The sequence below is a fragment of the Eubalaena glacialis genome, chromosome 20 (assembly GCF_028564815.1).
Source record: "Eubalaena glacialis isolate mEubGla1 chromosome 20, mEubGla1.1.hap2.+ XY, whole genome shotgun sequence".
Lineage (NCBI taxonomy): Eukaryota > Metazoa > Chordata > Mammalia > Artiodactyla > Balaenidae > Eubalaena > Eubalaena glacialis.
The window spans coordinates 20,995,222-21,012,838 of NC_083735.1; the positions used below are offsets into that span (position 1 = coordinate 20,995,222).

A 17,617-nucleotide genomic window follows, 5' to 3' on the forward strand; every position below is an offset into this window, starting at 1 on the left:
TCGCTTTTGATTCAATCTGCATATTAGCTAATGGCCTCTTTTCACTTCATTGGTTCTCTCTTCAACTGTTTCCAATGCCCTGCCCATCCATCAAGCTCTTAATATAAATTATTGTTCAGTTCTAGAATTTCCACTTGATTTTTTGTGTGGATTTCCTTGATAGTGTTTTCTATCATATCACGTATTTTCTTGAATATATGAGCCATAATTATTTTGGATCTATAGCTGCAATCTCAAACAATTGGAACATTTTTTGCCTGTTTGCAGTGGTTAGTTTTTTTGTTTGTTTTTTTTGTTTTGTTTTTTTTCAGTACTAATTCTTGGTATAATTGGTAATTTGGGATCAATTCTAGACTTGGTATCTGAAAAGTTATAGAGGCTCTAGACAATGTTGTCTTTGTCTAAAAAGGATTTACTCTAAGCCCCTTTACTCAATAAAATCGAGGTGGGAGATTACTTGATGATAAGAGATATATGGTTTGAGTCTCCTCTGACTATGGTTTATGACCTCTCTAAGGTATAATCCTCTGTGGTTCCCAAATGAACTTTTCAGTGTTTACCTGAGTCCCCTTAGTGATTTTTGTTCTCCAGCGTTATACAACTGCTAAACGTTCCCATGAAATTCTCAGGTGTTTGTTGTTCAGCCTTTTAGCCTCACGCTGAGCAGTCTAATAGCCAACAAATGACTTAAAGAAAACTCCACACAGAGTCCAGGTTTCATTTTTCTTCACCTACCCTTTCTCTGGTATGTTAGTCCCTCAAGATCTAGGTGCTTTGACAAGCCTGGAATTTAATTTTTGTCTCCTCGGGACCATGAGATTACAGACAGCATTGTTGCCTCTCTACCACTTATCGATTCTCTTCTAGCTTCTTAACCTCAGCCTCTTGTCTTGAGCTATTTAAGTTGGCAAGTGCTTTGAAAGGAAAATAAGTAAACAAGAAGCTAAGCTATAAGTATCTTTTCTTTCAGCATCTTGGCCCTTCAAGTCTAACTATCTTGAAATATGTTACCCCTCTTCACACTAATTAGGATTGCTATGATATTAAAACACAAAGCAAAACAAAACAAAATAACAAGTATTGGTGAGATGTAGAGAAATTGGAACCCTTGTGCTTTGCTGATAGGGATGTAAAATGGTACAGACATTGTGAAAAACAGTATAGGGTAACTCAGAATATTAAATATAGAATTTAAAAAATAAAACAGTCTATTATTGGATCCAGTATATCCACTTCTGAGTATATACCCAAAAGAATTGAAAGCAGTGTCTCAAAGAGATATTTGTACACACATGTTTATATTCATAATTGACAAAATGTGGAAGCAACCTAAGTGTCCAGCCATGGATGAATGGATAAAGAAAATGTGGCATATACGTACAATGAAATGTTATTCAGACTGAAAAAAAAAAGGAAGGCAATTCTGACACTACAACAAGGATGAATTTTGAAGACATTGTGCTCAGTGAAATAAGCCAGACACAGGAGCACAAATATGATATGATTATACTTATATTAAACACCTAGAGTTGTCAAATTTATAGAGAAATAAAGTAGAGTAGTGGCTACTGGGGGCAGGGGGAGGGGGTATTGGGAAGCTGTTACTTAATAGGTACAAAGTTTCAGTTGTGGATGGTGAAAATTTCAGATGGTGTATAGTGGTCATGATTGCACAATAATGTGAATGTACTTAATGCCACTGAACTATGTACTTAGAAATGGTTAAAATAGTCGATATTATATGATGTATACTTCACCACAACAAAAAGGTATGTTACCTTCAAAGACAGTGGGTTTGCACTTTATTATTTTATTAAACATTTTGTAGATATTTTCAGTGGGTGCTTTAGTCTGCTATGAACTGCTCTGCCATAGGCACTCTGATTACTCTTAGATATTATAAAAATGCATTTTAACCTCAATTGATATTTATCAAGGACTTACTAGTACTTGTGCTTGTATACACTGTCATTATGATAAATTCTAGAGATGAAAATAGAAGTGAAATAATACAAAATATACAGTTGACTCTTGAACGACATGGATTTGAACAGATCCACTTATATGTGGATATTTTTCAGTAAATCTGTATTACAGTACTACACAGTCCTAGGTTGGTTGAATCCACAGATGTGGAACTGTGAGTACGGAAGGTCAAAAACCCACATATCTAGTGTCAGGAGTATTGTGAATATAGAAGTAAAGGAAAAACACAAGAGATTTTTTCCAACTCAGAAGACATAATACCTTCTCTTAATAAAGACAGAACACAGTGAGAGATTTTCTAGTAAACAATGATTTATAAGGCACAAAGAAAAGGAATAGAATACTTCATGGGAATGTTTGTGAAACAATGAACTGTTGTTGTTATTTGTTATTAGATCACAATTTACTAGAATGTGGTTTGGAATATGAAAGACATTTTTAGGTTAAGTTTATCCTTGGACACTGCTAAAATAAAATTTGCTTTATAAGAGGATAAGGACATCAACAATATGAAAAAGGATTTTAATTGGGTACATTAATGATAATGAGGACATTTAAGAAACTAGTATAGGCAGAAAGTGAACAAAGAAACTGAATTAAAACAATAGCAGTAAGGATAGACAAAGAGGGAGAGAGAGAGTTGACCATTCTGCAGCAGATTTTACTTTATTTTTTAATTCAGGTGCAGAAGATTGAGATAATTATGTACATCAGTTATGGAACATTGTCACTATTACATCATTGGTCCATACAAATTCTCTCACTTACTGTTTCTATTTATTGTTTATTCATTTATTTATTCTTTCATTCCTTTTATTTATATCTCCATTTTTACTCCCTTTATCAGCACTTGCCCTCTCTTTGTAGTCAGTCATTGTATCCTTTTTGGTGATCCTGTGTGTTCTGAGAAATAGATTTCATCTGTTATGGAAACATTTTTAATTTATATAAATATTATTTTATTTCTTACTTTTTGAATTTTCTAAGTACTGTTGCTAGGTGTACATTTATTCATTTGCTGCACATGGCTGCATGATATGCCATATATTTTACTCATCCACTTTTCCTGGGATAGATGCTCATATTTTCTCCAAGTACCAAAACACATCCCAAAGCGCACACACACACACTCACACACACACGCAAAGAGACTACACAAGCCTATCCCCCACATATTCATAGGACATGGCAACTGACTCATCGTGTGGAAGAAAAAGAAAGCATTTACCATGACTCTGAATTGTGTACTAAAAGCAGGAAACAGGATCAGTAGTGAAGCTATTACCTACAATAACTTCTAAACCAATACCCCACCAAACACCATATTTTATCTCTTAAAAGTTTCCAAATGTTTAAAAATTTGAAAAACCACAAGTCTAAGCAACCATTTTCAAACTTTTGATTTAACATTCAGGTGGAGAAGAGATGTCCTTTCTCTGGCATCCAGGTAGGTAGAAACTAACCCAGATCTACATTATTTGTTTGGACCTGAGTTATTATAAAAATTACAGGGACTTCCCTGGTGGTGCAGTGGTTAAGAATCCGCCTGCCAATGCAGGGGATACGGGTTCAATCCCTGGTCCGGGAAGATCCCACATGCCACGGAGCAGCTAACCCCATGCGCCGCAACTACTGAGTCCACGTGCCGCAACTACCGAAGCCTGCGCGCCTAGAGCCCGTGCTCCTCAACAAGAGAAGCCACCGCAATGAGAAGCCCGCGCACCACAAGGAAGAGTAGCCCCCGCTAGCCGCAACTAGAGAAAGCCCGCGTGCAGCAACGAAGACCCAACGCTTTTTGGCTAAAAAAGGAAAAAGTAAAAAAAAGAAAATTACCATTGTCTGTAAACAGATATTTTAAGGAAGTCTGTGGTAAATGAATAACCATAGAGGAAAGACTGCAGTGCAGGCATTAAAGATGAAAGAGCTTTCCTGGTGATGATGGTATCTTAATAAAGCACTCTCTGGAAGAAAAAAAAAATCATATTTTTGACTTCTCAATATGAATGACTTCTCATCCTACTTCTCAACTGGCAGAAATATTAATGTACTGATTTCTCTAATATAGATTATAGTTCACTTTCATTTTTAGCATCAGTCTTATCCTTGCCCTAAGTTTTAATTTAATTTTTAATTTAATTTTAGTTTAAAAAGTATCATGGAGTTAGTTGCATTTTGATTAAAAGACTTCTCAGTGATCTAGATAATAACATTACATCAAGCAAGCAGAGTTGAGCAGAGAGAAGAGAGAAGTCAAAGTGCGATGTAAAGGAATGGCAACCTTGACTCACCCCACAGGGAGCTCTGGAGCTAAAATAAACCTGAGAATTGTCCAGAGTGGTTCATATGGTGGCCAGATCTTTATATCCTCACATTGATCAGTCAGTCATGAAAGCCATCCCAGGTGAGGTTTGGGGGACATGATCTTGGACAAGATGGATCTTTGAGTTAAGATATTTCCTGACAAGACTGAAAGTTAAAGGTTTTCTGCCTTTGGTAATCCCAGTAGGCGGGGCAGGTCCTTCATTGAAGTGAGACCTCAGTTTTGCTGGATTTAGTGGCTCACCTGGTGGCATAACCAACATCCTCATTTCTGAGGAATCTCAGGCTAAGGCAGCTGCACTTGTCCATTTACTGTCAAAATTCGGCAAGAGAGGTCAATGGATTCTGGGTCAAAAAATTGGCTCATGACCAGAATTTGGCAAAGAATCGTGAGTCGTTCATTGGGGCAACTGCCTTCTGTGTGCTATTCATCCAATCTTGACATTCACCTAAAATCCCCTCAGTCCTAGCTATAGTTCAAAGGGCTATCCTATAGCTAATAGGATAGCTATAATTTTGGGTTCAGTAAGTTAATTTTACCTACCCTTCCTATGCAATTCATCTCTTCTAAATACACACACACACACACACACATATACACATATACACAACTTAGTTTTATAGAATGAGGGTCATTATAAAGCAGTTATAGGAATAGGAAGTGACATATATATGCAATAGGAAGAATGTGAAACAGTGAATTTTTTTATTTACAGAAAATATTGTTTTGAGACTCCTTTAAAATGGTCTATGTCTGTAAAAATATCAATAATTTGTTCTAGGGGGCTTCATTGTCAAGATGAACTTTGTAATTATTTGGAAGTAGAGTTTTGTCTTACCAGAAATAATTTGCTTTCAGGATACCATGATTCAGATCCAAGCCAAAAGAGAAGTATGTGCTGGTAAATGAAGTCAGTGAGAGAAGGAATTTTTTTAAAAGTCAAACAATCTAAGAAAGAAGAGATACACATTAATTTGGAAATAATAATGAAAAATATTACAATATTCCTAATGGAGTTACATAATAAAATAAATTTAACTTACATTTTCTATCCCTACTGTTGTTAGATTGACTAAGAGTGAGAGGACTAAACTTCAGGCTAACTTAACTAGCTGCATACAATTCACTTAACTTTGTGTGTGTGTGTGTGTGTGTGTGTTTTAAATAAAAGGAGGGCAATATTGTTTCTATTTTACAGGGTTGTTGTGACAATGCACCATTGTCTCAGTAGCTGCTAAATTGCTCTATGAACTTAGCTCTTAAGATTAATTCCATAGTTTGGGTAGAAATTGAAGATGTCTTGGGCATGTAGAAGGAATTCTTAGACAAGACCTTACCATGAGGATTACCTATGTAGAGTTACCATACCCTGAGGTCTTATTCTTAATTTACAGGTCCAGAAATGTGATTTTGTTCAAAGTAAGAAGTGATTCTCCTTTTAGGAACTAAATTATCCTTATAGTAACTGACATATATATGCAAAAGCTAGAGGTGTGCTCAACATTGCCTCTCTTTCTTACTGACAACAAGTTACATCTCAGAAGCATCCCAGATTCCTAGCATTGTTCAACATAGACTCTCCAGTTTTTAAATACAGCTGGGAAGCTGAAAATAAACAGAATTTAGTGGTATGATACATAGGCTCTCAATAAATATCTGTGGAGACACGGTAGCTTTTAATTCTTTAATCACCTCTTTTTAAGCCTTCGTGCTAAACAACGCATCTCCTTTTTACATAGATCTTCCTTCAGGGTTTATAAAATATAAGTGAACACAGTGTATTCAAAGGGACATTATTCCACCTATTCCAAAAGATGGATGAGTGAGTGGGGGTCCCTTTGGACAAATGTTTAGGGAACTTTGTATTAGAGAAAGTAAAGTATTTCTCTCCTCCAGACTTCTCAGTGTGTTGAGTATGCTAATATGCATTATGAATCTCTGAGTGGGAATATATCATGCAGTGGTTTCCTAAATTTATTTGAAAACTGAACTTTTTCCACTGGGCTTATTATAATTATTACATACTATTAAGCATGTTTGGGAAAGACAGACACACTAATAGTGAAGCTTTAGGCTTTATAATTTTGTTACACAGATTAAAATGTGGATTTTTTTCAGTCACCCATTTACAGATGACAATCTTTAGGGTACGTAGTGTTATTATTAATTCTTTATTATTTTTCTTAAGCAAATACCTAAGGATCTTTGCAGCTGTCTCTACTTAACCACCAAGAAATATGATTTGTTTTAGTAGCATGCTTGGTTTTCCTACAGCACTCTTCATTAGCAAATCTCTGTCTCTTGCACATCCTCAGAGTGTAACTTTAACTTCATGTTAAAGTGGCACAATGCTGCTGCTTCCATGCACATTTAAGGTTGTATCATATGATTAATCGGATTATTAGACTGAGCCACACCAATTTTTTTCCTGAGAGTGATTCCAAAAGATGTCCTCTAAAAGGCGAAAGATTTATTCTATCTGAAGAGAAACTAAAGACTGGGATTGACATATATACACTAGTTTGTAAAAAATAGATAACTAATAAGAACCTGCTGTATAAAAAAAATAAAATATAATACAAAAAGAAAAAGATGTGCTGTAAGGATTTTTTTCAAAAGGATTATTTTTTATTGAACATAAAATGCTTATGTATTCAAAGTGTTCTTAGTGGATTGAATAGCTATGTCTATTTCTCCATCATTTTAAGTAATTGTTTACATATGTGTGTGTGTATATATATATATATTATATGTGTGTATACAAATATATGTAATGTATATTGCTGGTCCCTTATATGCAGTCTTATTGGGTTTATTGAATGTATCTATTTTTTTCTCCATTAATCAGATAATTGTGATCACATATGCCATGTCAGATTAATATAGTTTTGTTTTGGGTTTTATTTTGTTTCAGCATATATTCACTATGATGATTTTGTTGTTAAACAATGACATGTTCTATGAGACTAGTGATAGGTGGATTGTTAGAAAAAGAAGGAGATGTTTGTCAAGGATTTTATCATAAGTAGAGAAAAACTTGGAAAACAAATTACATTTTATTTTATTATGCTTTTTAAAAAATCATTCACATTGCTGAAAGAACATCAAATAATAGATACAAAGTACAGTATTTATTATCTTATTCAATATATCATATATTCAAAAACGTTTCAAAACTCTTATAATTGGTGAAGCATAAATTGTGAAACTTAGAACAATTATTGGCTAAGAACAAAAAGAATAAATCGTGCTCCAGATGACAAAAGTTATGTTATTAAAAACAATCTCTAAAGATGTTTCTATACAAGCTGAATTAGAGGTCAAATTCCTAAGTCTATCAATCCTTATTACTGTAGAGTTTATTTTCTAATAATAGGCAGGAATAAGGAAGGCCAATTAAAATGAAAATAAAATACAGGATTACAGCAAACAACATAGTAAAAACACATATATAAAGCAGACTTCCAACTTATGTTTTATTTGTTCTTTCTCTTATGCTTGAGGAGAAACAGCTCATTATAAATCATAAATAACCTCAGCATAAAACAGGTAAGAAAAAGAAAATGCTTAGATGTTTTAAAGAGAATTTCCTCTTTTTAATTAGCAGTTGGATTTTTTATTCCTTTAGCATGCAGGAAAGAATAAATAACAAAAAGAAATCTCTTTTTTAACATCTTTATTGGAGTATAATTGCTTTACAATGTTGTGTTAGTTTCTGCTTTACAACAAAGTGAATCAGCTATACATTTATCCCCATATCTCTTCCCTCTTGTGTCTCCCTCCGTTCCACCCTCCCTATCCCACCCCTCTAGGTGGTCACAAAGCACCAAGCTGATCTCCCTGTGCTATGAGGCTGCTTCCCACTAGCTATCTATTTTACATTTGGTAGTGTATATAAGTCCATGCCACTATCACTTCAACCCAGCTTACCCTTCCCCTCCCCATGTCCTCAAGTCCATTCTCTAGTAGGTCTGGGTCTTTATTCCCGTCCTGCCCCTAGGTTCTTTTTTTTTTTTTTTTTAATTTTTCATGCAAAATTCCATGCATATTTTATTCTTTAAAATGAACTGCTATTAGATTCTTACATCATAATTTCAAAATATAACTTTTAGAGAAATGGCACAATACATTTGGTACTATATAATCAAAGTTGTAAAATAATCAGCATAGATTGTTATGTATGGTTGGAACATTTTCAAATCAAAACTTCAAAGGACTTTTAAAATGTGGTCAATTCAGATGCTCCCAGTACAATACTAATAAACACGACAGCTCAATTATAAAATTGTTAACTCTCAATGCACTCAGCGATCCACTAATTCAAAATTTTTATAGTCGGTTTTGATGAGACTAAAACTCGCAGAATGCTTCTATTCTGCTACCACACAGCAAATAGCCATTGAAAAGGATATGCTCATCGTTATGTAATCCAATAGATAGCACATATCTTAAGGCATTCTAAATGCAAAATAAATATATCAGTTTTAAATCCCCTGCCATAATGCAGCTGAAAAAACTGATTGCAATTGATTGCACTGTAAACTATATATTGTTCTAGCTTTACACATTCTTTTCTATTCTCTTTGAAAGACAACTTGAGCATTTTTAGGAAATAACACTAAAAAGGAAAATAACTTGGATGCACACTAAAAAAACAAGTGTAATGTATTACCCCACTATAAACATATTTTTGGTACTTCCTTGCTGCCCCTAGGTTCTTCATAACCATTTTTTTTCTTTTAGATTCCATATACATGGGTTAGCATACGGTATTTGTTTTTCTCTTTCTGACTTACTTCACTCTGTATGGCAGACTCTAGGTCCATCCACCTCACTACAAATAGCTCAATTTCGTTTCTTTTTATGGCTGAGTAATATTCCATTGTATATATGTGCCACATCTTCTTTTTCCATTCATCTGTCGATGGACACATAGGTTGCTTCCATGTCCTGGCTATTGTAAATAGAGCTGCAATGAACATTTTGGTACATGACTCTTTTTGAAGTATGGTTTTCTCAGGGTATATGCCCAGTAGTGGGATTGCTAGGTCATATGGTAGTTCTATTTTTATTTTTTTAAGGGGCCGCCATACTGTTCTCCATAGTGGCTGTATCAATTTACATTCCCACTAACAGTGCAAGAGGGCTCCCTCTTCTCCACACCCTCTCCAGCATTTATTGTTTGTAGATTTTTTTGATGATGGCCATTCTGACTGGTGTGAGATGATATCTCATCGTAGTTTTGATTTGCATTTCTCTAATGATTAATGATGTTGAGCATCCTTTCATGTGTTTGTTGGCAATCTGTATATCTTCTTTGGAGAAATGTCTATTTAGGTCTTCTGCCCATTTTTGGATTGGGTTGTTTGTTTTTTTGATATTGAGCTGCATGAGCTGCTTGTAAATTTTGGAGATTAATCCTTTGTCAGTTGCTTCATTGGCAAATATTTTCTCCCATTCTGAGGGTTGTCTTTTCGTCTTGTTTATGGTTTCCTTTGCTGTACAAAAGCTTTGAAGTTTCATTAAGTCCCATTTGTTTCTTTTTGTTTTTATTTCCATTTCTCTAGGAGGTGGGTCAAAAAGGATCTTGCTGTGATTTATGTCAAAGAGTGCTCTGCCTATGTTTTTCTCTAAGAGTTTTATAGTGTCTGGCCTTACATTTAGGTCTTGAATCCATTTTCAGTTTATTTTTGTGTATGGTGTTAGGGAGTGTTCTAATTTCATTCTTTTACATGTAGCTGTCCATTTTTCCCAGCACCACTTATTGAAGAGGCTGTCTTTTCTCCATTGTATATTCTTGCCTCCTGTATCAAAAATAAAGTGACCATATGTGCAAGGGTTTACTCTGGGCTTTCTATCCTGTTCCATTGATCTATATTTCTGTTTTTATGCCAGTACCATACTGTCTTGATTACTGTAGCTTTGTAGTATAGTCTGAAGTCAGGGAGCCTGATTCCTCCAGCTCCGTTTTTCTTTCTCAAGATTGCTTTGGCTATTCGGGGTCTTTTCTGTTTCCATACAAATTGTGAAATTGTTTGTTCTAGTTCTGTGAAAAAAATCCAAAGCTGAAACCCAGGAGCTGTGCGAACAAAGAAGAGAAAGGGAAATTTCTCCCAGCAGCCTCAGGAGCTGGGAAAACTGGACAGCTACATGTAAAAGAATGAAATTAGAACACTCCCTAACACCATACACCAAAATAAACTGAAAATGGATTCAAGACCTAAATGTAAGGCCAGACACTATAAAACTCTTAGAGGAAAACATAGGCAGAGCACTCTTTGATATAAATCACAGCAAGATCCTTTTTGACCCACCTCCTAGGTAAATGGAAATAAAAACAAAAAGAAACAAATGGGACTTAATGAAACTTCAAAGCTTTTGCACAGCAAAGGAAACCATAAACAAGACGAAAAGACAACCCTCAGAATGGGAGAAAATATTTGCCAATGAAGCAACTGACAAAGGATTAATCTCCAAAATTTACAAGCAGCTCATGTAGCTCAATATCCAAAAAAAACAAACAACCCAATCCAAAAATGGGCAGAAGACCTAAACAGACATTTCTCCAAAGAAGATATACAGATCGCCAAAGAACACATGAAAGAATGCTCAACATCATTAATCATTAGAGAAATGCAAATCAAAACTACGATGAGATATCATCTCACACCAGTCAGAATGGCCATCATCAAAAAAATCTACAAACAATAAATGCTGGAGAGGGTGTGGAGAAAAGGGAACCCTCTTGCACTGTTAGTGGGAATGTAAATTGACAAAGCCACTATGGAGAACAGTATGGCAGTTCCTTAAATAAATAAAAATAGAACTACCATATGACCTAGCAATCCCACTACTGGGCATATACCCTGAGAAAACCATACTTCAAAAAGAGTCATGTACCAAAATGTTCATTGCAGCTCTATTTACAATAGCCAGGATATGGAAGCAACCTATGTGTCCATCAACAGATGAATGGATAAAGAAGATGTGGCACATATATGCAATGGAATATTACTCAGCCATAAAAAGAAACGAAATTGAGTTATTTGTAATGAGGTGGATGGACCTAGAGTCTGTCATACAGAGTGAAGTAAGTTCAGAAAGAGAGAAACAAATACCTATGCTAACCCATATATATGGAATCTAAAAAAAAAAAAAAAATGGTCATGAAGAACCTAGGGGCAAGACGGGAATAAAGACACAGACCTACTAGAGAATGGACCTGAGGATACGGGGAGAGGAAATGGTGAGCTGGGACAAAGCGAGAGAGTGGCATGGACATATATACACTACCAAATGTAAAATGGATAGCTAGCGGGAAGCAGCCGCATAGCACAGGGAGATCAGCTCGGTGCTTTGTGACCACTTAGAGGGGTGGGATAGGGAGGGTGGAAGGGAGGGAGACGCAAGAGGGAAGAGATATGGAGATATATGTTTATGTATATCTGATTCATTTTGTTATAAAGCAGAAACTAACACACCATTGTAAAGCAATTATACTCCAATAAAGATGTTAAAAACATTTTTTTAATTAAATAAATGGAATATAAATACATATATGCCGCCAAATTTTATGTTATATAGAAAATATAAGAAGAAAACACTGAGCTTAAGAATCAAAACTTTCAAAAATTTAATATGCATATAGCATAGGTAATATCACATTTAACTTTGGATGTCCAATTCTTTTATTTTTAGCCATCTTATAAAAACATTTTTTAAGATTAATATTGAACTGGGAATTACATTCATGATAGAATTTGTTTCTATTTCCTTGAGATAGTCTAACATTTGCCTTAAACATTTGCAAAGCAACTCCATGGAGAACATTTCAGAACATTTCCTTCAGGCAGGCATTTGAGAATATACATGGACAGTCAGTGTGTGAGATTTAGTCAAGAAAATCCCTCTGAAACAAAATAATATTTTAAAGCCACACATCACTTTACATGTACTATTATTCTAGGCTCTGTGAAATATACAGGGTTCTGTCTCCAGTCTACGTCTGCAGCCACTTCTCAGGTGTTCTCTGGACCTCATCATGTCTGGAAATGTTCTCACCTTCAAGATCTCAAAATCTGAGTTTCCATTTTCTGATGATAAACCTGTCTTAGCATTTCTCATATTTTTTTAACTCCTATTGAACTTGATCATTAATTTATCATCTGTTGTTATTCTTTACCCTGTGCTATTTTTGCAGCTGGACACTGCTGTTCTGGCTTTACATGTCTGTATCCAACAAGAAAAAAATAATAGCCATTTAGGGGGCATCATTTTTTTGTTACTTTAGAACACCACGTTCCTATGACTTTTTGCCACTCCTGTCCAGTAAATCCTCAGTTTTGAATCTCTCTCACTGTTAATTCTGCCTGTTTCTGTTGCATAATGTTGCAAAACTAATTAGAGCCAGTGTATGAGCAACCCTGTAATTAATGTCTATATCAGAGACACTTCAGTTTCAAAAGTGAGAGAGGATATTATAAAACTGGTATAAACTAGCTCTGTCTAAGAGAAACAAAAGTAGGCCTATTTTCCCATCAGAATTTGTCTTCAGGGATGCTTGAAATTTTCTTATTTTTAAAAAATTTTAGGCATTTCCAGTGTCAGCTTTAAGTTTAAGCTGACAAGAAGTTCAGGCTCAAGAAGTGAATTCCTCTGTCTCATCCCAAATTCAGTTCAACCAGAATCAATTCCTTTCTCCTTCCATGAGAAGACTGAGATCTCACCACCTCAAAATATTTCTCTCTCTCTTCTTAGTCCTTTTCTTTGTCTGAGTTTAAAAAATAGTTCTTCAGTTCTTACTCAAAATTCTTTTCATTGTTCTACTACTTCATTGGCTTTCTTTTGAGGTCAGAGCAGAGGGTTGAGGCTGGCTATCATAATCTCTTGCCTTTCCTCTTCTACTAATCTCAGCCTCCCAGGAGGTAGAAAATATGTCTTTCCAACCCACAGACCTAGGCGTTATCTAGGAGTCCCTCTTTGGTTTTATATACATTTTTTCCACACAGGACTTGCTCATCCATCGTGATAGATTCAAGCGAGACTTAAGCAACTGTCACAGCCCAGCCTGCTTTCTACAGATGTGTTGGTTGATGGATAAAATTCTGATTTTTTCCAGTGTTGCTACTGGAAGTAGTTAGAAAGTCCAAAGTTAGAAAGTTCAAAGCTGAACTTATTTTTGCCATTGAGCCTACAAATTTTACTAGTCCAAGTGTAAAAATCACTACATGTCCTTATATAGTCATAGTTGTGAAACCTTGGGTCAGTCATAAATGGCTCTCTTTTCAGTATCTCCAGATAAAATTAGGCACCAGGTCTTGAAGGTTGCTCTTCCACCACACTTCTCACACTTATTACCAAGTTGTGCATTATTACTGATACTCTGTCAGATAGCTCCACATTGTCCTTCTACCAGCTTAATCTTAAAGCGTAACTCTGATCATTTCAAGCCACTGAGCTCTTCGAGAACTTTCTACATTCCTTCTCTTGGACGCTGTTGTACATACAGACCCCTTAGTTTGCATTCATGGCTTTTCTTTCTCTGGCCTCAAAACATACTCCCAGTTGTTTTTGCTCACAATATTCCATTAGCCAGTTTGGATGGCATGCTATTTCCTAATTGCCACCAGAATGGTCATTTTGTTCCTCCCTCTAGGGACATCTTCTGTTGAAACTCCATATTCTTAAGTCCTTTATCGTAGTCAGTATCTTCCCATGAGAAATGGTTTACTCTCCAACCAGATGTGAATTCTCCTTTCTTTAATTCCCATGTTCTTACTATTTTTACTTTTTGTCTCATAAATATTATTTGTGTACTGTTTTATCCTCCTCATAGAGTATTATTTTCTAAAGAAAAGGATGTATGCTTAACCCATGGTTAAAACACTGGGACACCATTCTTACTTACACTAGTCAATCATTTATTGCTTGTACAAATGTGACTATTTGATTGTAGTAGAAATATGTATATAACTGTCATGTAAAAATAATATTAGATCTCTCTGCAAAGTTGTTTTCAATAATCAGGTAGCAAGTATCATTTTACCTAATAAATAGTTAAAAGGATTGATACATGAAGAAAGTACAGGATTTATTCACAGATGAGTCCCAGTCTCTGTTAGAACTTGAAAGAGATACTAGGTCCTTTATACTCCTCTTTCCCTGTTCATTTTAAACAGAGCCCACCATATGCATGCAAACTGCTGCAATCATTCATTAAGTAAATTCAACCTCTCATTTTCCTTAAATCATTGCTGATTTGAGCTTACTGTTTTCTCAACTTAGGCCTAAGAAAATTATGGCCAGTTATTCATTCTCTAATTAACCTAAAAGTGAACTATATTTCATTGCTTGTAGGATGGTATGGGAAATCTGAGAGTCACCAAGAAGGGAATCCGACTTGAAGGTATATCTGAGTTTCTACTTCCATTGTATGTGAAAGAAATTCATTCCCGAAAGGTATGTGATACTGGCTTTGGCTTACTGTAAAAGATAATTTAGAGGTTATGTTTTAGCTTAAAATAGGAGGACAGTTACCCCTTATCTCTTCAGTATGCGTTTAGTTATTTTAAGCTAAAGACTTATTTGAAGAAATCAAAACAATGAAGCAATTGAAAAACCAGTGGAGAAGTTAGTTTCAAACTGACAAATTAGAGAGCCATTTCAAATTAAACTGCAGTGTTGTGCTTGTTAGTCTATAAAATATGCCCCTCTGTTTTCAATGGACATTAAAAATCCAGTTATATTAATTCCAAAAGGGGCATTTAACATATTTTGAGTAATTTCTGCAAGAACCTTGACTTGAATAAATGATATTAATTCAATGTATCTTACATCTTTTCAGCTTTAACGGGCATGCATTTTCTAAAAGAGGTGACAAAAAGTCTTAGTACAGAAATTAACTTTATTTCTGGATGTACATTATTTAAAACCAGTAAGAATATTTATTCTTTCAAATGTATGTGTGTATGTGTGTGTGCTATGTGTGTTTTATCACCTAGCAGCATGCTAAAAATCAAAACATTATAGCTTAGACATTGTTCATTTTGGCTTAAGTGTGTTATTTCTCAGAAGGTAGTATCTTTGGTACATCAGAATCTCACTAGACTCTTTCAAATGTAATAGGCTTTCCCCTGGGATATGTGTGTATGTGTGGAAATAAATGTAGTAAAACAGAATAATTAGAAAGATTGTTATATAAAATGTGGAAAGATTACTAACCTTATTTCATAAATATGAAAGTATATTTTAGACTAGAATGTTTTAATATTAGCAATATATTAGCAAATGAGTTGCATAGTAAGCCAAAATTTTATAATTTGCTTCGAGGCTATTTTTCCCTTTAAATATCAAAGTGAACACAGAACAAAGGATTATTTTTCATAAAAATTCTAATTAGGATAATTATATTAAGTTTAAATTTTATTTTGTTATGTGTGAACTTGCAGAGCTTCCTAATATACTATATTGACTGCTACTCTGGGTACTGGAAATTTTTTATTAAGATTACTTTCTGGATTTTGGTCAGAGAATAAATAATACAATAGACACATGTATGAACGCCTGACCTTACTGATTAAACTATCAAAACTAATTAAACTTAAAATAAAAAGTTTGTTTGGTGCTTTTATTTGATTTGATTGTTAGGAAAAATGAAAAAAAATAGCATGCTTACACATATTAGCATCTTCCCTTTGATTGGAAGTTATCACCACTCAGTTATTTTCTGGTTCCTTCTTGTGTTTGGCACCACTAAACAGTTTCACATTTGAAGAAATGAAAACTCATACTTGGAAATAAAAACAGTACTTAACATAGGACAAAGGTGAGAGTCATCATAGGCAGGAACTTCTTTGAAAATGTATCCTATTGATAAGTCTGGGGACGGTGAAAAAAAAAAAAAAAGATTTATCTTCAAAACCATTTTAGACCAATTTGGAGCAGCTTCCTGGGAGTAGTTTAGAGAAGGATTGTGAAGCCCTCTGCCAGCAGGAGGGTCATAGAATTTACCTTCCTAGTAGGAACATTTTTGAGAGCAAACAACAGGTGTAAACGAGGATACTCCTGGGAAACGGGGATGTATGTTCACTCCAACTATGGACCAAATTAAGAAAGAATTCACTGATGTTATAGCATTAAAATGTGAGGTGGTGGCAGATGGGCTTTCTAACCTTTATCCCTGGGAAAGTTCACAAGCATTTCTAAAACTCGCCGTATTGATGGAAATCTATATGCTCCCTTTCACATCCCCAGTCCTGTCGCTTCTCCTCTGGTTCTCATTTGCCTCTCAGTAACTGCGAAGCTTGATACAGCCCAGGCAGGTGGCAGCATGTTCCATCAGCAGTCATACGGGAGGACTGGTTAGAGAACAGAAAAAGAAGGAGACTCATTTATTCCTTGGAAATGTCTCTACCCACATACCACAAAAAAATAAATATTTGAAATAAAGAGAAATATATCTTTTATAAGCAGTCCCCATATTAGGATTCTCTTGTCCATGAATGCATGCAGTTGTTTTTTCTCTGCCGTGAAGTTTATTCACTGTTTCAAAAAGCCAGCCACAATGTTCCTGAGCCTTAATTTTCTCATTAATAAAGTGAGTTTGGTAGAAACTTATCAAAATACGTGATTCTTAGGTTAAGAAAGAACACAACAAATTCAGTAATACTAGTAGAGGTGAGGTTTTACATTATTTTTTGAATTCCACTTAGTTCAGTCTTTCCACACGTTTTCATGTATTCAAATGTTTTTATGATAAAATGTCAAAATTCCTGTAGGTAAGATAAGAAAATCTATTAAATTCAACAGGTACTTACAAAGATTCAATTAAGCTGAGAAAAATAGTAGTGTACAAACAATATTGATTTGTGCAGATTTTTTTCCTGCAGTTTCGATTTGTGTGTGTGTTTGTGTGTGTGTGTTTTCCTGCACTAATGCCAGTGGATTGCCTTCTTTCTATTTAGCCAGTATTCCACTCTGAAATAAAGAATTTTCTTATTTAAAATTATTTTCTGGTTACATAGGTATTTATTTAATCCTATACATGGAAATGTAATACATTTCTATTGGTCAGAAAATGCAGTTGCCCGCAGACACACACACCTAGCCTCCTAACTTAATAAACCATGGGCTGTTTCTACCCTACAGGCTAACTGTAGGGTAGTTGGCTGTCTCCACCACCAAATTTCTATAGATATTTGAAATTCTACTATTATCCAATGCAGTTTACTCTCTTATTCATGCTTAAAAAAAAAAAAACTTTTTAAGTGGTTGATCATATCAGCACACAGAAAAACATATTCTGTGTTTAAA

The 17,617-nt window shown here is 34.9% G+C and overlaps 1 protein-coding gene across 3 annotated transcripts in view; it reads left to right on the forward strand.

Annotated features, from left to right (window-relative positions):
• SGCZ (sarcoglycan zeta) overlaps positions 1 to 17,617 on the forward strand; it is a 329,058-nt gene that overhangs the window by 158,657 nt on the left and 152,784 nt on the right. For 2 of the 3 annotated variants that reach the window (XM_061177331.1, XM_061177333.1), the window contains exon 2: positions 14,663 to 14,764. The exons of the other annotated variant lie outside the window; for it this stretch is intronic. In XM_061177331.1, the coding sequence (XP_061033314.1) occupies positions 14,663 to 14,764 (102 nt within the window). The remainder of the gene's footprint in view (positions 1 to 14,662; positions 14,765 to 17,617) is intronic. 3 annotated transcript variants of the gene reach the window in all.